The sequence below is a fragment of the Oncorhynchus tshawytscha genome, linkage group LG01 (genome assembly GCF_018296145.1).
Source record: "Oncorhynchus tshawytscha isolate Ot180627B linkage group LG01, Otsh_v2.0, whole genome shotgun sequence".
Taxonomy (NCBI): domain Eukaryota; kingdom Metazoa; phylum Chordata; class Actinopteri; order Salmoniformes; family Salmonidae; genus Oncorhynchus; species Oncorhynchus tshawytscha.
The window spans coordinates 44,147,372-44,170,168 of NC_056429.1; the positions used below are offsets into that span (position 1 = coordinate 44,147,372).

Genomic DNA, 22,797 nt, shown 5'->3' on the forward strand with positions numbered 1-22,797 from the left:
ATCTTTCGCTTCAGATTCATTAACGAAAACATCTTCGTCCAGTTCGAGGTGAGTCATCGATAAAATGCAATTGTTTTCACTGTCTGTCACTTATGCCTGCACATACCATAACCCCACCATGTGGCACTCTGTTCACAACGTTGACATCAGCAAACCACTTGCCCACCTGACGCCATCTGCCCGTTACAGTTGAAACTAGGATTAATCCGTGAAGAGCACACTTCTCCAGCGTGCAAGTGGCCACCGGAGGTGAGCACTTGCTCACTGAAGCCAGTTCTGACACAGTCCGGTCAAAACCCTGTTGAGGACGACAAGCACGCAGATGAGCTTCCCGAGACGGTTTCTGATAGGTTGTGCACATGTCTTGGTGTGGTGGCTGGTCTCAGACGATCCCGCAGGTGAAGAAGCCGGATGTGGAGGTCCTGTGCTGGCGTAGTTACACTTGGTCTGCGGTTGTGAGGCCGGTTGGGCGTACTGCCAAATTCACTAAAAGGACGTTGGCGGTGACTTATGGTAGACAAATTAACATTCAATTCTCTGAAAACAGCTCTGATGTACAGTCCTGCAGTCAGCATTCCAATTGCATGCTCACTCTAAACTTCATATCTGTGGCATTATGTTGTGTGACAAAACTGCACATTTTAGAGTTGCCTTTTATTGTACGCAGCACAAGGTGCACTGGTGTAATGGTCATGCTGTTTAATCAGCTTCTTGATATGCCACACCTGTCAGGTGGATGGATTATCTTAACAAAGGAGAAATGCTTACTAACAGGAATGAAAACAAATTTGTGCACATCATTTGAGAGAAATACGCTTTTTGTGCATATAGAACATTTCTGGGATCTTTTATTTCAGCTCATGAAACATGGAACCAACACTTTACATTTTTGTTTACAGTTTTGTTCAGTAGTTACATGACGGAGAGCTTGCTATGTGGTATTGAAGAATTCTCCGATTTTACAAACATTTTTGGTGTACCAATAAACATTTTCATAGCTTATATCACTTTTACCTGAAAAAAAGGTAAACAATCATTGTTCAGCATAGTTTTGTAGAGGAATATGAAGAAACAACAAGAAAAATAATCATTCTAAAAAGGGCCCAAAACACACATTGATATCTACCAGTTTGTACTTCCCAGTTAACCAGCAGCCAAAGGAAACCTTTTTGTTTCCCCATAAAATACACAAGGAGACTTTGTAAAACAGTCACACATTGGTATTTCCCCTGTCCCTCAAGTTGTTTCTCTGTAGACAAAGCAAAACATTGTCAATGTCAAGAAATTGCTTGTCATTTGGAATGATTCTGACAGGGAAGTGCGTTTGAATAATGCATTTAAATACATTGGAGTTGGCTCGTTCTCAGCATTGATTGTCAAACATCATTTCAAATGTCTCATTCAACTTGAGTCACAATGTTGTGAAGTTTCAAATATTAAAATGTGAAAAGTAGTCAAAAAAAAAAGAAAGTTGGTTCTGGTGTTGCTTGTCAAACATTGGCTAACCTTTGGCTTGAGTAGTATAACAAGCGTTCTTCTTGGCTAGTTATTTTCTTGTGTGACTTGACCACTTCCAATACATTCTCTTCCCTCTTTGATGCACCCTTGTTTTGACATTTCCACCCATTGTGCAACTAGAGGTGTACCACACGCAACACACAAAACCAATAACATTATCAAGTCCACCTCTACAACTCAGCACCTCTTCAGCCCCACGTCACCCCAAGGCACAGTCAGGGATCAGTCACTCAATCAGAACAATACAATAGACCTCCACGGTCAACGTCATTGACGTCCCTCCTCACCCTCCCTCGCATCCCTCTTGTCCTTCCTCTGATGTAGTGCAGTGGCTCAGACTTAGACCAAATATGGACCCATCTGTCCCTGTGTACTGTGTTCCACCTCCTCAAATCTCAATCTTAAACCAGCTCAAAACTAGCCCAGACCAGTTCAAACCGACTCAAACCAGCTCCCTGCACCCGAGGAGACATGCCTAGCACTACCAGCCATGGTAGACAGTACACATCACTGTGCAAGCTTTGATTGGAGTCAATAACACACATCCATCCTTCTATGGGCTACTTATTCTTGACTTGGCTTTCTGAAGTTGCTCCCCCGTTGGATGCAGTGGGGGCATTGGCAGTTTCAGATCGTGGTTTAGATTTAGGAGCGGCGTCTGGCTCCCAGAGGAAGAACTCGTGCAGGAGGGTGTTGACGCTCTCGGGACACTCCATCATCACCATGTGACTGCCCTCATTGATTATCTTCAGGAAGGCCAGCAGCAAGATCTGAGAAGAGGTAGAGAGGTTAGATTAGGTTTAAAGAAAGGGTTCAAGTTGGCGTTTAAAGGTTTCTCTCTCACCTCTGCCATACGTTGATCCTCCTCCACGGGCACAAACTTGTCGTACATGCCGTGCACCAGTAGGATGGGCACAGTGATCTCTGCATGGTACACTTCGTCGCCCTCTGGCCAGTACTGGCCACTCATCATGGCACGCAGCACGAAGGAGGACACGTTGAAAGCATTGTTGTCTTTCAACAGCTGCTTCTCCTTTGCACCCTGATGGGCAAATCCAGCCCTGAGGGAAGCAGAGGAGAGAGTGAGTAGGATATAGGATATCATACTTGAACGTCATAGACGGAAAGATATTTGTACTGAAGTTTGTCTGTATGGGAGGGAAGGTGCGCACACACTCTCTCTCACTCTCTCTCACTCTTACTTGAGAAAGCTCCAGGAGAGGCAGGGGGAGAGGCAGTGCAGGATGCAGGTGGGCAGGTTGAAGATGGAACAAAGGCTGGGCTCCAGGGCTGTGGGGCCTCCTCCGTTTATCATCACCACCTTGTGGACCTGGTCCGGGTACTCATGGGCCAGGAATGTACAGAATGACACACTGTACAAAGAGAGAGATGGAGAGAGTCTGGGAGAGCAAAAGGCAGAAAATATGTGTGTCTATAATATGTCTATAACTAACACACTTCTGTCTAACTCACCCATAAGAGTGTCCAATGAGAATGTTCCTTTTCCGTGCATATCTCTTAAAGATGGCCCTCATGTCCTCGGCCAGGGCATAGAATGTGTATGCCGCCGCAATCTGGGGCGCCGAGCTCGCCCCGTGACCTACCAGATCTGGCACGATGACCTCATAGCCCAGACGGAAGAAGAAGTCCAGCTGACTGCCCCAGATGTCCAGCGAGCCACCCACACCGTGCACAAAGAACAGTGCCACGTCCGCGTGTGTCCCCTTACACGATGTGATCTTCCTCTCGCTGTCGATCACCACTGTGCGCTTGGGCTTCCGCCGTCGCTTCCGGGCCTGCTGGGTCAGATCTGGAGCTGTTGCTGCTCCCCCTGCCCCAATCTCCCCTGTCCCAACCACTGACCCTGTCTTGTCCACTTTGGTGTCAGAATTGAGAGTTGGATTGGAAGGTGGGTCTGCAAGCTCTACCTCTACTGTACAGTTGGGTTCTGCTTCTCCGTTCAGAGCATGTAACCGCTCCGGTCTCACCGCATCCCCCAGGTTTTCTATCAGTAGCTGTCCGTTACGATACACTGTGATCTTCCTCTTGCAGCGGACGCTTCCCCCTGGCCCGCTGGGCTCTTCCTCCACCTCCCGTTCCGGAATGACATGTCGGACCCTCAGGACGCGACCTGGTTTGACCTCCACAAACTCGTAGCCGTCAGCGGGTTCTGAGGTTTCTATGGGAACCACAACATTGGCCGACTTCCCCGTCAGGCAGCAGAGGAGGCCGTCCATTAAGGTGGTCAGCATGGCTGCCCCTGGATGTTCACACACATAGACATAAACAAGAGTCAATTGCATATGAATAATGAAGGCAATAACAGTGTCTGACGATACATAGCCGGCTGTTTCACTATACATATACAAATATAAGGAAACACGCACCCACTAACAGCATCCACACACAAACACATGCTGCCAGGATAATCCCTATTCTAAAGCCGTTAGGGGTAAGGTTAGACTATGTGAACAGAGTCCACTCTTAGAATCCCAGCACAACAGAATAATGAGCGCATAATATATCAGAAATGGGAGAGGAACTCCTTTGACACGTTGGTGACTCGTTGAAACGCCCGAAACGTGACCATTTTCCTTCAGACGTGGCTGATAAATAGGCTCTTCTATCAAGCCTCTTCCCCTAGTGAGGCCTTAGAAGTATTAATAGAAAGGGGGGACCGTAATAGCCCATGGCTGAGATAAAGCCGGCTACAGTATGCCCCCTGTGTCTTCCAGAATTATTACACTTCATAGGACCCAAGGCCTGGGGTGAATATTGTTGAGGCTACAAAGCAAGAACGTGTGTGTTTGTTTTGATAAGCAAAGTAAATGACAAACTTTGGATTTAATTTGCTGATGCTGTTTTCCAACTACTGTTTTTTTTAATTTAGAATACTTAAAACAATGGTTCTGTGATTTTCGGGCTGTTCCAATCTGATTATGAAAATGGGGTATTTGGGAGTGGGACTGCTCTGAATGAAACGAAGATGACATGCGTTCACAGATGTTGCCCACACAAACATAAATCAGGCTCTGGACAGCCCTTGTAAAGGGATTGGGGTGTGGCTCTTCTTTAAGATCCCATTTAAATCAAATAAACTATTCTGAGTGGGCAGCATCTTGGCTTTTAACATAGACTTGTTACTCTGTTTTCACATATTGACAAACAGCTGACAAAATGTTCCTGACAAAAGAACAAAACAAAATCAGACAAAACCAGATAGTGTGAAATACATATCAGTAGTTGTAACAATGTCCTCTCACTGTGTTCCTAATGTATTATTTCCTGAGCAGCAACTCTTAAGATAAGTGTTTATTTATCAGACTGGCAATAGCAGAGAGAGTCAAGCTGGGTCTGTCTCCTGTGCTATTAGTCTTCCTGCTGCTCTCCTCACCTTTCTTTCCTGGGAAAAGAGGGATGTACACCCCTTTCTTTCGCTCCCTCCAGACACACTGCAATCCGCAATATGTTTGTCTATCTATCCTTTTTTTTTAAATATATTTTTAAAATATGTGATCCCATTAACAATTCTTTCAACTTTTGTGTTTGCAATAGAATAGAATAGAAAAGGCCAGATATGTCTTTTCTTTTGTGGTTTGATGTTGGAACCAGACGTTCTCTTTGTACAACTGCAGACTTTTCAACCTCAGCCCCCACTGCTCACTGTGGTTGGATGAGGATTATAGTAACAATGTAGCATATAACTCTGCTCCTCTGGTTTCCTCTCCTTTCCCCCCCTCTCTTTTGCTTACTTGCACTTCCTCAGCCCACACAGTGTTCTGTGGTGCTGTGTGTTGTGTGATAAGCTGTAGGCCTCGATGTCTGACACATCAGGTTTGAACTATTGAAAAAACGTGTCCCTCGACTACTGTGGCGTGGCCCTCCATTTTCTCTCAGTGTCGATTCTGACAGGGGCATGGCCAGCATGTAAAGACCCTGTCCTGTGTTTTAAAGGTAAACCTCTTATAGGCTACCTAACTTACCATACACTTTACTGTTAATAAGTAGTCCATTTCAGGTGTCATTTTAGGTAGAAAACTGACACACATTGCATCCCCCTCCATAAATGACTGCCTTTAAACCACACCTACCCCTCCTTTTCATAGCAGTCTCCCTCAGTGCTCATATATATTATTCAATAACCAGGAGTATAGATGCTATAGGTTTAAATTATTCATAATTCCAGTGATTCCTAAAAACAGACTCAGTGTCTCGTCACAACACACTGAATGAAAAATCACTGAGTGGGACCTCTCCCATAAATGCCACAAACTGCAACCGTGGGCTTATTTGTGGTGTGGCACACAACGGTTTTACATCTCTCATATGTGGTCTTATCTGAAATAATAATAAAGGATTCGAAGGTACTGCCACCCACTTTCTTGGCCAATAACGCTGTTATGATGTTATCGGCATAACACGGCACTGGCTACAAATAGCAGAAGTCCCACATACATTCTTCGCGTGCACACTCATTAAAATCCCCCCGCTGTCTACCCACTGAGGAACAAGTGTGTAACTTTTTGGCAACTACAAACAATTTCAGCAATTGGGTCAAAATCTCTGGTCCATATGCAAATTTAGTCAATCCTTCAAAATTGGCCAGTAATATCTGCAAGGCTAGCAGTAGCAACACACAGACTTCCTGCCAATGGCGTAGCTAAAAGAGTGTTATATAAGCCCAGATCAAAGGGTAGTCAACTCTGCGTAGGGATTGGCGCTTAGAAAAGAGCAGATAGCATCAGATGGATTAAAACACATTATGGCCTGTGCTGACGGTCTCGGGCCTGCTAAGGGTCAACAAACACTAACAATAATCCTTCTTCTTCTTCTAGGTGTGACTACGGGCGTGCTTCTGTTCTGCACGATGCAAAGTGGCATCCTTAATATATCAAAGGTCACAATATTGTGTGATTGTATGTAGTTCTGTCCTTCAGCGGTCATTGCCTGTTCATGTTATGTATTATGTCATATTTTATGTTTTGTGTGGACCCCATACTAACAATGGCTCCAACTTCTGTGGATGAGTGTCAGGACAATTGATTTGATGGCTCATGGTGAGAGTCATAACCATGAGATGTGCATAGGCTACATGGGATCAATAAATACTTTTAAAATGGTGTTGAAATATGATGCTAAGCGGACTCTAAATTCAGAATACATGTTGTGTATTCTGTACTAAATCAGAGGCGAGACCAGCCATGAGAAAAGTTTGAGGAGTTGATCAAAATCAGAGCCTATTTGGTACTAAAAACACAATAATTTCTAAATGCTGCTGAGAATGTGTTCAATATCCTCCAATGGACTGGTGTCAGCTGGAGGATCCAATCAATATCAGCTACTTTACAAGGCAACACATCACATGACCTATCACTGGGTGACATCTTCAAATCAATACAGGATAGGTGCTTTGTCTTGAATACAAAATAATCAAAACAATTGGTCACAAAACCAATCAAATAGGATATTGGTGTGACACTAAATACAAAAGACATCCTGAGGTAGTCGGGAACATTATTTTCATGACGATGTATTAATAATGTATCTATTTATATAGTTATTAGGCCTTTTGAAATGACATGAAATATATATCATCCAAGCTTATTTTGAAACCCTCAACCAGTACAATATAATCTCAGGAATATCTTGCAATAAATGAGCTGTCCAAAGGACAAATCCTATCTGGGCTCTCATGAATCACATGTCAATAATTAGGTCATATCGCAACTGAAATGAATCTAATATCATTTATTGTTAGCTATCTAATAAATGAGGTAGTTTATTTGCTACTGTTCCGTTTACTATAGGTCCCCTTCCATATAATGGACAACAACAAAGCGTGCGCACTGCCTTTTACTTCTGAATTGGATCACTGACCGAACATCTGATGCAGCAAATATACAGCAAACGCCAGAATGTTTTTCACCTTTTGTTCACCAATTTTCAAGATGCATTAGATCAGCCATACCACTTTACACACAAGTAATACCACATCCCCATTGTGGTATTTGATTTACATTGAGAATTTGTTATGCAATTGGTTTAGTGGATCTCCCTACTTTCCCGGTGCGTTCTCTTTTTGCCTTCTGTTGACACGAAATACAATTATAATCATACATCAGGCTTCATTCATATACATTCTCAACAACGAAGAATCATACCTTATTATTGTCGAAGTCCACAGGGGTAAAATGGTTAGATCATAAGCGTCTTCCTCCGTATACTGCGTCTTGGAAGCAGGCGCGCTATAATCTGTTGCAGCCAATCCAATAATCTAATCTAATTGGAGTCAGCAGCACTGTTCTCAACCTCAACATTCTTACCCGTTAGTTTACCTGACAAGCTACTAAAAATGAAAACCAAGGTGCATTATCAATTCCATTGCATATTGGACGTGCCCGTGGGCGCATAGTGGATGCGCACGGCCGGTGTCTATCTACATGTGCAGGTTTTTAATCCATTGTAAAGCGCGCGGTTCACTCTTTTTCCAACTGTTCCCTGGTCCTGTGACTGCCTCTCCCGAACCTGGTCTCAGAGCAAAACGTATTATATTTGACTAAAATCCGGGTCAATCCGTTTAGTATGAAATGTTACTTTACATTAGGTTACATTACATTGGCCCTACCAATGTAATAACGGTCGTAAAATATAATATGAATTGTAGGATGTATAGTATCCTATATCTTGATCACATTTGACCTGTTTAGTATGATACATTACATTTGACTACTTTAGTGTGATATGCTAAATTCGACTGCTTTAGTATGATATGCTATGTTAGGTTAGGGTTAAGGTTAGGAGTTAGGTTAAAGGGTTCAATTTAAGGGTTAAGGTTAGGGAAAGGGTTAGCTAACATGCTAAGTAGTTGCATTGTAGCGAAACAGTAGTAAGTAGGCAAAAAGTCCATATGGCAAGAACAGCTCAAATAAGCAAAGAGAAACGACAGTCCATCATCACTTTAAGACATGAAGGTCAGTCAATCTGGAAAATTTCAAGTGCAGTAGCATAAACCATCAAATGCTCTGATGGAACAGGCTCTCATGAGGACTGCCACAGGAAGAGCCAGAGTTACCTCTGCTGCAGAGGACAAGTTCATTAGAGTTACCAGTTTCAGAAATGGCAGCCCAAATAAATGCTCCACAGAGTTCAAGTAACAGTCACATTTCAACATCAACTGTTCAGAGTAGACTGCAAGAATCAGGCCTTCATAGTAGAATTGCTGCAAAGAAACCACTACTAAAGGACACCAATAATAAGAAGACTTGCTTGGGCCAAGAAACACAAGCAATGGACATTAGACCGGTGGAAATCTGTCCTGTGGTCTGATGAGTCCAAATTTGAGGTCTTTGGTTCCAACCGCCATGTCCTTGTGAGACGCAGAGTAGGTGAACGGATGAGGTGTGGTTCCCACCATGCAGCATAGAGGAGGTGTGATGGTGTGGGGGTGGGTGCTTTTCTGGTGACATTGCCTGGGATTTATTTAGAATTCAAGGCACACTTAACCAGCATGGCTACCACAGCATTCTGCAGCAATACACCATCCCATCTTGTTTGCGCTTAGTGGGACTATCATTTGTTTCTCATTTGTTTTTCAACAGCACAATGGCCCAACACACCTCCAGGCTGTGTAAGGGCTATTTGACCAAGAAGGAGAGTGATGGAGTGCTGCATCAGATGACCTGGCCTCCACAATCACCCGACCTCAACCCAATTGAGATGGATGGGGATGAGTTAGATCGCAGAGTGAAGGAAAAGCAGCCAACAAGTGCTCAGCATATGTGGGAACTCATTCAAGATAGTTGGAAAAGCATTTAAGGTGAAGCTGGTTGAGAGAATGCAAAGAGTGTGCAAAGCTGTCATCAAGGCAAAGGGTGGCTACTCTGAAGAATCTCAAATATAAAATATATTTTGATTTGTTTAAAACTTTTTTGGTTACTACATTATTCCATTTGTGCTATTTCATAGTGTTGATGTCTTCACTATTATTCTACAATGTATAAAATAGTAAAAATAAAGAAAAACCCTTGAATGAGTAGGTGTGTCTAAACATTTTACTGGTACTGTACGTGTGTCAAGGTAAGTTCTGATACAAATTTCCTCTGACACAACATCAATGTACATCCAATTCAATGGAAGGAAACATTTAGCACACATACACGCAAGTGAGATCAACTTATTTTGTTTTCTCTCTCCTTGGACATTTCCAAAGTGATTCAATAAAACATTTCACTTGGTCCAAAAGGGACTGATATTCCGGTAATGGCTGAAACTGGTTTCAATACCATGGATCAATATCAGTTTAGGCCATTTCCAGATCTATGTATAAATTGTCCATTGCCCCCCCCCTTACAGTGCCAACATTTGTCAGACACAGAAGCTTGCATGAGTTTAAATTTCTTAGGGGTCATACATTTTAAATGAATTAATAATATATTCATAACAGAATTGGATAGTTAGCACGTTTTTCCAGATATTTTCCCATGTTTCAGGAGAAAGGCGGACACCCAAATCAATCTCCCAGGACAGTTCTACACCGTGGTAAACAGAAGATCTGGAATTATTAATGATTTTATAAAGTTGACTAGCTATGTGTCTTTTGGACTTAAAAATGTAAATAAGTTTGTTTTCAAATTCAGTAGACTTTGGAGGGTAGATCTTGAGTAGGAATTTTTTATTGGGTAAATTGAATACATTTCTAAACAATCTCATATTGTTGTCAAAGAGGGGCTTGGGGTGATTATATTCCAACAAAGCCCATAGTTTTATGTCAATTGAAAGCAATCTTATGATAGGATTCTTTATCCCTTACCAGTATTTCAGATGGTCTCTTCAAGGCTGAGTGGTACAAAGGACATTTGTTCATGTCTAAGACTTCTTGTTCTATGATCTCCCAAGGAGTGGGAGTGAAATCGTTGTGAAAAGCCCATTTAAGAGGGTACCTTGTATTAAATGCCAAATAGTATTTCTGAATATCAGGAAGGCCCAGGCCACCTCTATTTCTGTCCATTGATAATTTTGAGCAGCTGACTCAAGGGGGTTTCTCCCTACAGAAGAACTTCCTGAATAAAGTATTGAACCTCCAGCTAACTTGTCTAAATATTCGGAAATAACTTTTAGAAAGATAAGCTTGAACTGTGCTTGGTGTAGGCTAATTGACTGAACAACAAAATACACATATCTAAGTTTAGCTTTCTTAATTATCCAGAAAATCTATTGTTCTTTCTGAATTGTTTATTGAAGTTAGCTGGCTAACTAGTATACCCCTCTGCTCTGTGAATTAATTAACCCAGCTGTCTCCATGGAGATGGTTTCCAATGTATCATATGTAGGCTGCCGTGTTCACCTCCTAGCAGACACACTACTGATACAGGGGGAATGTAATCTATTCATGGATAAACAGTTTCTGAAAAGTACCATTTCAGTAAAAGCTAAGTTGTTTCCATTTACACTGGAAAACAGTTGCAACTGTAACTGATAAAGCCAATGAATCCCATTGGTTTCCAAACAAGTCTAACAGGAAAATGCAAACTCCCAAAATCTTCCTCTCTCCCTATCCTCCTCTAGCTGACAACCACTGCTGATGTGGTTTCTATTAGTTTTGTTGCTAAGGAACAGTTACCAAGGGTCCAGGTGCCAGAGAGGTGAGACAAGGCAGACTTCCATACATCAGCGGTGATGGCCTATATTCACAGCTGTGTTTCACATAGACTTACCACAAAAATAATCATACAGAGCAGCAACATAGGTCTCAAATAAAGTTTAGAAATTCGCTGAAATGATCTTGCGAAGATATTCTGTGATTGGCCTATATCAATTTAGTCATACAGCATCAATGCACTAGCGAGAAAGAACTGGTAGGGGAAAGCAAATTCCACAAAGTCTGCATTTGTGTCATACATCAATGAGAGGAGACTATCGAGATGCATCATTTCCATCCCTACCTGACCATTTGTCAACCTATCCCTGGTTTTGGAGTGGGGCTAAAATATTATAGCCAAGAATGGAGAGCCCTGCTCTAATTATAATCCTACCTGACTTCAAAAGGAATATTAAGAAATGTAGGATGGGACCTACAGGACTTTTTGAAACATTCAAAATAAAAAAACTAAATTAGGCTTTTGAAATATCTAAGGGCAGGTCTGTTTGTGACAGCCCTTTCACAGACTCATTCACAACCAGACAACCAACCATTCCACTACAGGAGTGTCCCCAGCATCCTTCAGGTTGGGATAAGCTTCCAGGGTAACCCTTCATTTTACAGCCTGTTAGTAGGTAAATACATAGTAGCAAAAACAAAATATGTACCAACAATTTAGTCTTAAACATAGTTACTAGGAACCAAGCAAGTAAGTACTACATATATAGTATAGTTAAGTACAAGTAAGTACCAGTGAGCCTACCAGATGAGCTAAATGACTTCTATGCTCGCTTCTAGGAAAGCAACACTGAACCATGCATGAGAGCGCCAGTGGTTCCAGATAACTGTGTGATGATGAGGCAGCCTATAGGGAGGAGGTCAGAGACCTGGCAGTGTGGTGGCAGGACAACAAACTATCCCTCAACGTCAGCAAGACAAAGGAGCTGATCGCGGACTACAGGAAACGGAAGGATGAGCTTCCGACCCCATCCACATCGCGTTCCTCAAAAAGTTATACAGCTGCACCATTGAGAGCACTGGCTGCATCACCGCTTGGTACGGCAACTGCAAGGCACCCGACAGCAAGGTGCTACAGAGGGTGGTGAATACGGCCCAGTCCATCACTGTGTTTGAAAGTAACTCCTATAACTTTTCTTACACAAGCTGTATGTGAAAGTAAATTCAGAGTGAGGTTGGGATCATGTGCTTTTTTTTAACCAATCTATCAATAGGTTCCCTTCTTAGTAAGGCATTGCAAAACCTCCCAGGTCTTTGTGGTTGAATCTGTGTTTTAAATTCACTGCTCGACTGAGGGACCTTACAGATAATTGTATGTGTGGGGTACAGCGATGAGATAGTAATTCAAAAATCATGATAAACACTATTATTGCACAAAGAGCCTTGTAACTTATTATGTGTGACTTGTTAAAGCATATTTTACTCCTGCATTTATTTGGGCTTGCCATAACAAAGGGGTTAAATACTTATTGACTCAAGACATTTCAGCTTTTCATTAATAATAATAATTTAGCTTTGACATTATGGGGTATTGTGTGTAGGCCAGTGACACAAAATCTTAATGTAATTCATTTTAAATTCAGGCTCTAGCACAAAAAAAATTGGATAAAGTCTAGAGGTGTGAAAACTTTGAAAGCACTGTATGTACATACAGTTCCTTGCAAAAGTGTTTTTCCTATTTTGTTGCATTACAACCTGTAATTTAAATTGATATTTATTTGGAGTCCATGTAATGGACATGCATAAAATATTCCAAATTGGTGAAGTGAAATTATTGTTTTATTTTATTAAAAAAATTTTATATAAAAACATGCATATGTAGTGGTGCGTGCATATGTATGCACCCTCTTTGCTATGAAGCCCCTAAATAAGATCTGGTGCAACCAATTACCTTCAGAAGTCACATAATTAGTTAGATTGCACATAGGTGGACTTTATTTAAGTGTCACATGATCTCAGTATATATATACATATATTATATATACATATACATATATTATATATACATATACATATATTATATATACATATACATATATATATATTATATTATATATACATATACATATATATATACATATATATTATATATACATATATATTATATATACATACATATATATATATATATATATATATATATACATATACATATACATATACATATATTATATATACATATATACATATACATATACATATATATATATATATATATATATATATACACATACATACACACACACCTGTTCTGAAAGGCCCCAGAGTCTGCAACACCACTAAGCAAGCGGCGCCACCAAGCAAGCGGCACCACGAAGACCAAGGAGCTCTCCAAACACGTCAGGGACAAAGTTGTGGAGAAGTAAAGATCAGGGTTGAGTTATAAAAAAAAATACCAGAAACTTTGAACATCCCATGGAGCAACATTAAATCCATTATTAATAAATGGAAAGAATATGGCACCACAACAAACCTGCCAGGAGAGGGTCGCCCACGAAAACTTACGGACCAGGCAAGGAGGGCATTAATCAGAGAGGCAACAAAGAGACCAAAAATAACCTTGAAGGAGCTGCAAAGCTCCACAGCGGAGATTGGAGTATCTGTCCATAGGACCACTTTAAGCCGCACACTCCACAGAGCTGAGCTTTACAGAAGAGTGGCCAGAAAAAAAGCTATTGCTTATAGAAAAAAATAAGCAAACATGTTTGGTGTTCGCCAAAAGGCATGTGGGAGAGTCCCCAAGCATATGGAAGAAGGTACTCTGGTCAGATGAGACTAAAATTGAGCTTATTGGCCATCAAGGAAAATGCTATATCTGGCACACACCCAACACCTCTCATCACCCCGAGAACATCATCCCCACAGTGTAGCATGGTGGTGGCAGCATCATGTGTTGGGGATGTTTTTCATCGGCAGGGACTAGGAAACTGTTCAGAATGGAAGGAATGATGGTGGATGGCCCTAAATACAGGGAACTTCTTGAGGGAAACCTGTTTCAGTCTTCCAGAGAATTGAGACTGGGACAGAGGTTCACCTTCCAGCAGGACAATGACCCTAAGCATACTGCTAAAGCAACACTTGAGTGGTTAAAGGGGAAACATTTAAGTCTTGGAATGGCCTAGTCAAAGCCCAGACCTCAATACAATTGAGAATCTGTGGTATGACTTAAAGGTGGCTGTACACCAGCGGAACCCATCCAACTTGAAGGAGCTGGAGCAGTTTTGCCTTGCAGAATGGGAAACAAAATCCCAGTGCCTAGATGTGCCAAGCTTATAGAGACATACCCCAAGAGACTTGCAGCTGTAATTGCTGCAAAAGGTGGCACTACAAAGAATTGACATTAGGGGGGTGAATAGTTATGCACGCTCAAGTTCTGTTTTATGTCTTATTTCTTGTTTCACAATAATAATACAAATATTTTGCACCCTCAAAGCGATAGGCATGTTGTGTAAATCAAATGATACAAACCCCCCCCAAAAAATCAATTTCAATTCCAGGTTGTACGGCAACAAAATAGGAAAAATGCAAAGGGGGGTGAATACTTTCACAAGTCACTGTATAGGTAGGGTTAAAGTGACTAGGCAACAGGATTGATAATATACAGGAGCAGCAGCATGTAGCCATATGATTCGCTATTTAGCAGTTTTGTTGCTCAGTCTTATGGCTTGGGGGTAGAAGCTGTTCAGGGTCCTGTTGGTTCCAGACTTGGTGCACTGGTACTGCTTGGGTGGCTGGAGTCTTTGACAATGTTTTGGTCCTACCTCCGACACTGCCTGGTATAGAGGTCTTGGATGGCAGGGAGCTCAGTCGTATTCACCACCCTCTTTAGTGCCTTACGGTCGGGTGTCTTGCAGTTGCCGTACCAAGTGACAATGCAGCCAGTCAAGATGCTCTCAATGGTGCAGCTGTAGACTGTTTTGAGGATATTTTGGTGACGAGTCACTGCTCTCTTCACAACTGTGAGGGTTAGTGTTAACCATGTACTTTCCTTAGTGACATGGACGCCGAGGAACAAAAATATAAAACGCAACATGCAAGAATTTCAAAGATTTGACTGAGTTACAGTTCATATAAAGAAATTTGCTAATTTTAATTAATTAATTAGGCCCTATTCTATGGATTTCACGTGACTTGGAATAGAGATATGCATCCCTTGGTCATAGAGACCTGAAAAGAAAAGTAGGGGAGTGGGTCAGAAAACCAGTCAGTATCTTTGTGTGACTACAATCTGCCTCATGCAGCACATCTCCTTCACATAGAGCTGATCAGGCTGTTGATTGTGACCTGTGGAATGTTGTTCCACTCTTCAATAGCTGTGCGAAGTTGCTGGGTATTGACGGGAACTGGAACAAACTGTTTTACACGTCAATCCAGAGCATCCCAAACATGCTCAATGGGTGACATGTCTAGTGAGTATGCAGGCCATGGAAGTACTGGGACATTTTCAGCTTCCAGGAATTGTGTATAGATCCTTGCGACATGTGGCCATGTATTATAATGCTGGAATATTCTGCAAACCGCTCACTAAAGTCGGTGACGACGCCGAACTGCAGTCAGGTCAAAACCCTGGTGAGGACAATGAGCACACCGATCAGCTTTCCTAAGACGGTTTCTGACAGTTTGTGCAGAAATTCTTCGGTTGTGCAAACCCTGTGCAAACCCACAGTTTCATCAGTTGTCTGAGTGGCTGGTCTCAGACGATCCCGCAGATGAAGAAGCCGGATGTCGAGGCCCTGGGCTGGCGTAGTTACACGTCGTCTGCTGTTGTGAAGGCGGTTTGACATACTGCAAAATTCTCTAAAATGACGTTGGAGCCGGTTTATGGTAGAGAAATTAACATTCAATAATCTGGCAACAGGTTTTGTGGACATTCCAACAGTTAACATGCCAATTGCACGCTCCCTCAAAACTTGAGACATCTGTGGCATTGTGTTATGTGACTGTACATTTTTGAGTGGCCTTTTATTGTTCCCAGCACAAGGTGCAACTGTGTAAGGATCATGCTGTTTAATCAGCTTCTTGATATGCCACACCTGTCAGTTGGATGGATTATTATTTTCAAAAAATATTTTGGGGGTGGGAGTAGATAAACTTTAATATTGCAGATTGATTGAAGCCACAATCTATGTAATAGGCTGCATAATTTCCAATCCCCCAATATATTTTCCCCTAACCCTACCACCCCAGGATAACACAATACAAAATGAACAAGGGAAACTAATATACAGGCAAAGATGTTTGAGTGTAATCATGTTGGACATATTGGATTCAAAATTAAATGTATCTATATCTTTATGGGCATGAGTGTTGCACACAATTCTGAAAAATGTCTCTCACTAATAAAATGCATATTTACAGGTGATTTAACCTCCATCAAATGGTATTATGGCAGCCATATTGGATACCATATTGGATTTGAGGCAAAATCCAAAGTTGCCCCCAAAATAATCTGTGTTGCCGCCCTGATATATTTGTAAGAGTAGGGGCTCATGTGTAACTGTATTTGCTTTTGTAGGCAGGACCATACATCACTGAATGAGAGCAAATTTGACTTGGAAAGTTGTCTATTAATTAGTTAACAAAATGTAAAGCTTACATTCTTCATAAATATTCATAGTTGATATTTCTGCATATTGTATCAATGTGTTACAGGTCTATATTCCCAAAATGCCATTTTTATTTTTATTTTTTATTTCACCAGGTAGGCCAGTTGAGAACAAGTTCTCATTTACAACTGCGGCCTGGCCAAGATAAGGCAAAGCAGTGCGACACAAACAACACAGAGTTACATATGGGATAAACAAACATACAGTCAATAACACAATAGAAAAATCTATATAAAGTGTGTGCAAATGTAGTAAGATTAGAGAGGTAAGGCAATAAATACGCCATAGTGGTGAAATATTTACAATTTAGCAATTAAAGACTGGAGTGATAGATGTGCAGAAGATGAATATGCAAGTAGAGACACTGGGGTGCAAAGGAGCAAAAAGACAAAAACAATATGGGGGTGAGGTAGTTGGGTGGGGTATTTACAGATGGGCTGTGTACGGGTATAGTGATCGGTAAGCTGCTCTGACAGCTGATACTTAAAGTTAGTGAGGGAGATGACTCCAGCTTCAGTGATTTTTACAATTAGTTCCAGTCATTGGCAGCAAAGAACTGGAAAGAAAGGTAGCCAAAGGAGGAGTTGGCTTTGGGGATCACCAGTGAAATAAACCTGCTGGAGCGCATGCTGCTATGGTGATCAGTGAGCTGAGATAAGGCGGGGCTTTACCTAGCAAAGACTTATAGATGACCTGGAGCCAGTGGGTTTGGCGACGAATATGAAGCGAGGGCCAGCCAACGAGACCATACAGGTCGCAGTGGTTGGTAGTATATGGGGCTTCGATGACAAAACGGATGGCATTGTGATAGACTACATCCAATTTGCTGAGTAGAGTGTTGGAGGCGATTTTGTAAATGACATCGACGAAGTCAAGGATCGGTATGACAGTCAGTTTTGCGAGGGTATGTTTGACAGCATGAGTGAAGGAGGCTTTTTTGCGAAATAGGAAGCCGATTCTAGATTTCATTTTGGATTGGAGATGCTTAATTTGATTCTGGAAGGAGAGTTTACAGTCTAACCAGACATCTAGGTATTTGTAGTTGTCCACATATTCTAAGTCAGAACCGTTCAGAGTAGTGATGCTAGACGGGCGGGAGGGTAAGGGCAGCGATCAGTTGAAGAGCATGCATTTAGTTTTGTTTGCATTTAAGAGCAGTTGGAGGCCACGAAAGGAGAGTTGTATGGCATTGAAGCTCGTCTGGAGGTTAGTTAACACAGGGCCAGAAGGGCCAGAAGTATACAGAATGGTGTCGTCTGCGTAGAGGTGGATCAGAGAATCACCAGCAGCATGAGCGACACCATTGATGTATACAGAGAAAAGAGTCATGCCGAGAATTGAACCCTGTGGCACCCCCATAGAGACTGCCAGAGGTTCGGACAACAGGCCCTCCAATTTGACACACTGAACTCTATCTGAGAAGTAGTTGGTGAACCAGGCTAGGCAGTCATTTGAGAAACCAAGGCTGTTGAGTCTGCCGATAAGAATGCGGTGATTGACAGAGTCGAAAGCCTTGGCCAGGTTGATGAAGATGGCTGCATAGTATTGTCTTTTATTGATGGTGGTTATGATATCGTTTAGGACCTTGAGCGTGACACCCATGACCAGCTCGGAAACCAGATTGCATAGTTGTAAAAATCACTGAAGCTGGAGTCATCTCCCTCACTAACTTTAAGTATCAGCTGTCAGAGCAGCTTACCGATCACTATACCCGTACACAGCCCATCTGTAAATACCCCACCCAACTACCTCACCCCCATATTGTTTTTGTCTTTTTGCTCCTTTGCACCCCAGTGTCTCTACTTGCATATTCATATTCATCTGTTTGTTAACTTGGCGTTAGAAAACTTTAGAAAAGCAGAACAGGATGGATATAGGTCTATAACAGTTTGGGTCTAGAGTGTCTCTCCCTTTGAAGAGGGGGATGACCGTGGAAGCTTTCCAATCTTTAGGGATCTCAGACGATACGAAAGAGAGGTTGAACAGGCTAGTAATAAGGGTTGCAACAATTGCAGTGGATACTTTTTAAAAAGAGAGGGTCCAGATTGTCTAACACAGCTCATTTGTAGGGGTCCAGATTTTGCAGCTCTTTCAGAACATCAGCTATCTGGATTTGGGTGAAGGAGAAATGGGGAGGCTTGGGCAAGTTGCTGTGGGGGGTGCAGAGCTGTTGACCGGGGTAGCCAGGTTGAAAGCATGGCCAGCTGTAGAAAAATGCTTATTGAAATTCTCGATTATCATGGATTTATTGGTGGTGACAGTGTTTCCTGGCCTCAGTGTAGTGGGCAGCTGGGAGGAGGTGCTCTTATTCTCCATGGACTTTACAGTGTCCTACAACTTTTTGGAGTTTGTGCTACAGGATGCAAATTCTTGTTTGAAAAAGCTAGCCTTTGCTTTCCTAACTGCCTGTGTATATTGGTTCCTAACTTCCCTGAAAAGTTGCATATCGCGGGGGCTATTTGATGCTAATGCAGTACGCCACAGGATGTTTTTGTGGGCAGTCAAGTCTGGAGTGAACCAAGGGCTATATCTGTTCTTAGTTCTACATTTTTTGAATGGGGTATGCTTGTCTAAGATGGTGAGGAAAGCACTTTTAAAGAATAACCAGGCATCCTCTACTGATGGAACGAGGTCAATATCCTTCCAGGATACCCAGGCTAGGTCGAGTAGAAAGGCCTTCTCGCTGATGTGTTTTAGGGAGCTTTTGACAGTGATGAGGGGTGGTCGTTTGACCGCGGACCCATTACGGATGCAGGCAACGAGGCAGTGATTGCTGAGATCCTGGTTGAAGACAGCAGAGGTGTATTTAGAGGGCAAGTTTGTCAGGATGATATCTATGAGGGTGCCTGTGTTTACGGATTTAGGGTTATACCTGGTAGGTTCCTTGATAATTTGTGTGAGATTGAGGGCATCTAATTTAGATTGTCGGACGGCCGGTGTTAAGCATATCCCAGTTTAGGTCACCTAACAGTACAAACTCTGAAGATAAATGGGGGGGGGGGCAATTAATTCAAATATGGTGTCCAGGGCACAGCTGAGGGGGTCTATAACAAGCGGCAACAGTGAGAGACTTATTTCTCCATAACTTATTTAGGCATGCCATAACGAAGGGTATGAATCCTCATTAACTCAAGATATTTCTGTATTTAATTTTCAATAAATGTGCCAAAATTACTAAAAACATGTTTCCACTTTGTCATTATGGGGTATTGTGTGTAGATGGATTAAAAACAAATGTTTTAATCCATTTTTAATTCAGGCTGTAACACAACAAAATGTGGAAAAAGTCAAGGAGTGTGAATACTTTCTAAAGGCACTGTAAATCCGACCTGTCAGCCCCTTTTCGCTTAAAGATAACAACAGATTAGATAATGTATCTAATGATGTTCTACTCAATATGTTCTTTATTAAACTCTATTCCTGCATCCCCTTTCCCCTCATTCTCTATCTCAGTCTCTCCCTTTCCATCTCATACCATCCACACTGTATCAGTACATGTTCCACTGTCTTTGTTTCCTGGCAGTAATCAAACCTTCCTGTTCAATGCTTTCCTATCATATTTCATGTCTTACTCAGCCGGCTGTGTCCCACCCTTAGCCTTCTAAAGATGGCCTCCTCTCTTCTGTCTCTTCCTGCCGTTCTCCCCGACTTTCCTCTGTACTTGGAATACATGTCTACCATTTGTGTCTCTGTTCCACTGCTCCTGCCATCTCTGCACCACTACTTCCCATATCAGTCGCTTAGACTCAGCCTTGCTCATTGGCACCTCCACATCCATCTCTCCTAATAGGCTAGTGGCAAGAACCCCAACATTTTGAGATAAGCCTACCCGAAGTATAACAAAACAAAACATGTTTTCCATATTTCTAATGTCTCCCATATATGAAATGGATGGTTGTATAAAAATATTTTACTGCAAAGTGGTTAAATTGATAAATATTGTGTTAAAACCCCCTTAACTCCTGAGTGGCACAGCGGTCTAAGGCACTACATCTCAGTGCTAGAGGTGTCATTACAGACACCCTGATTCGAATCCAGGCTGTATCACATCCGGCCATGATTGGGAGTCCCATAGGGCGGCGCACAATTGGTCCGGGTTTGGCCGGTGTAGGCCGTCATTGTAAATAAGAATTTGTTCTTAACTGACTTGCCTAGGTTCTAAATAAAGGTTCAATCAAATAAATAACAAACAAACTGCAGAAAAATGACTGTCTGGATTGGGGAGGGGCCACAAACTCATGTAACCCAATATTTCAAGCTTTTTTGAATACAAGTAGGTGTCTACCCCACAAACACAAACAGAATTAGGATATATTATTATATTATGAGCTCCCCAAGATGGCGTAGCAGTAGGATGTGTGTATTTGTCTTTGTCTTATCCTGTGTAAATAGCAAGTCTTTTTTTGTATATATCTTAATCTCACTTTCTATCTACAAACTAAATATACTTTCCTGCAACCCGCCTCACCCAATGTGGTACGGATCTGCTATTGTTATTCCTTATAACTGGAACTTCCATCATGAGCTCGCCAGCTACTAGTCTTTATTAGCCAAGGTCTTCACCTTTTTCTCTGTCAACAAGCCAGCCTTAGCTCGGACAACACCTGCCAGTCTGCACAGCGCGAAATCAACCCAGAGCATATCGGACTGCTTCTCCCTACCATATCACCGGATTCCTGCCGCTCTGGATCAATACACCAGATCATTGCAGCTAGCTAGCTGCAAACGAGTGGCTACTGTTAGCTAACGCCTCGAAGCAAGCAAGCAAGCACCAGCTAGCCTTGATCTAGCCTCAAACTAGGCCCATATACCAGCTAATTCTAGGTACAATACCTCATTTGCCAATTGGCCTGGACCCTTTATTGTCAACACGGAACCCCGCCGATCCATCACGACTGGGCTGCCAACGTGATCGCCCGATGTGGTCTCAACAGGCTATTCTGTTACGATGTCGCTACAAGCTCCGGACCGCTAGCTTTTCTGAACGCTGTGTCCCCTGCTCGACTAGCGTAGTAGTGACTACAGAATGGCACCCTGACTCACCTATTGCTGCTCTTTTGACCCTATGATCACTCAGCTACACAGCTGATGCCCCCTGGACTGTTTCAATAACACGGTACCTCATTTTGTTTACCTGTCAGCCCCAGTCTCGAACTCAGGTCCTGTTTGTACCTAACTGACTCGCTGTGCCCATTCATCGCCATTTACCCGATGTTGTCTTAGCTCTCCTAATCAACACCTGTGATTGCTTTTTACCTCTCTCGAATGTCAATATGCCTCGTCTACTGCTGTCTTGGCTAGTTCTTATTGTTTTATTTCACTGTAGAGCCCTCAGTCCCCCTCAAAATACCTTAAATAGCTCTTTTGTCCCACCCCACACACATGCGGAGACCTCACCTGGCTTAACTGGTGCCTCCAGAGAGGAAACCTCTCTCATCGTCACTCAACGCCTAGGTTTACCTCCACTGTACTCCCATCCTACCATACCATTGTCTGTACATTATTGCCTGAATCTATTCTACCATGCCCAGAAATCTGCTCCTTTTATTCTCTGTCCCCAACGCACTAGATGACCAGTTCTTATAGCCTTTAGCCGTACCCTTATCCTACTCCTCCTCTGGTGATGTAGAGGTTAAAAGGGGGTGGAGTTGTAATCTATTGCAGAGATAGCTTTGTACTTTTAAAAAGTAGAACAAGTCAAGAGGTATGAATACTCTCTGAAGGCACGGTTGTTCCTTACTGTCTCTGGCCCACACTCACATACAGTTGGTGGTGTTAATGCACCATTAATGTTTGATGCTAAACGGCAATAAATCCCATCGAAGGAGAATGCTAAAGAGGTCGGTGACGCTCGCCGCTTTGTGCGATGCAGATCCGCAGGAGAGAGTGGGAAATGGAAAAGTCTGTTCTTTTGAGTTTTGATGTAGAGTCTTTACCATAAGATTAAGGTAAGAAGTGTAAGTTATCCTGTGAGAGCGTTTGTTCCTAAAATACTAAAGTGTTTTAGGTGTCAAGTTT

General features: G+C 42.3%; 1 protein-coding gene across 2 annotated transcripts in view; it reads right to left on the minus strand.

Moving 5' to 3' along the window:
* Positions 1–830: 830 nt before the first annotated feature.
* Positions 831–22,797, minus strand: part of LOC112251034 (protein ABHD8) — a 32,282-nt gene continuing 10,315 nt past the window's right edge. The window contains exons 1-5 of one of the 2 annotated variants that reach the window (XM_024421684.2): positions 7,680–8,028; positions 2,992–3,778; positions 2,721–2,891; positions 2,363–2,579; positions 831–2,288 (exon numbers count right to left, since the gene is read on the minus strand). In XM_024421684.2, the coding sequence (XP_024277452.1) occupies positions 2,079–2,288; positions 2,363–2,579; positions 2,721–2,891; positions 2,992–3,770 (1,377 nt within the window). In that variant the 5' untranslated portion in view covers positions 3,771–3,778; positions 7,680–8,028 and the 3' untranslated portion in view covers positions 831–2,078. Of the gene's footprint in view, positions 2,289–2,362; positions 2,580–2,720; positions 2,892–2,991; positions 3,779–7,679; positions 8,029–22,797 lie in introns of those variants that run through there. The other variant, XM_024421674.2, reaches the window with a different exon arrangement.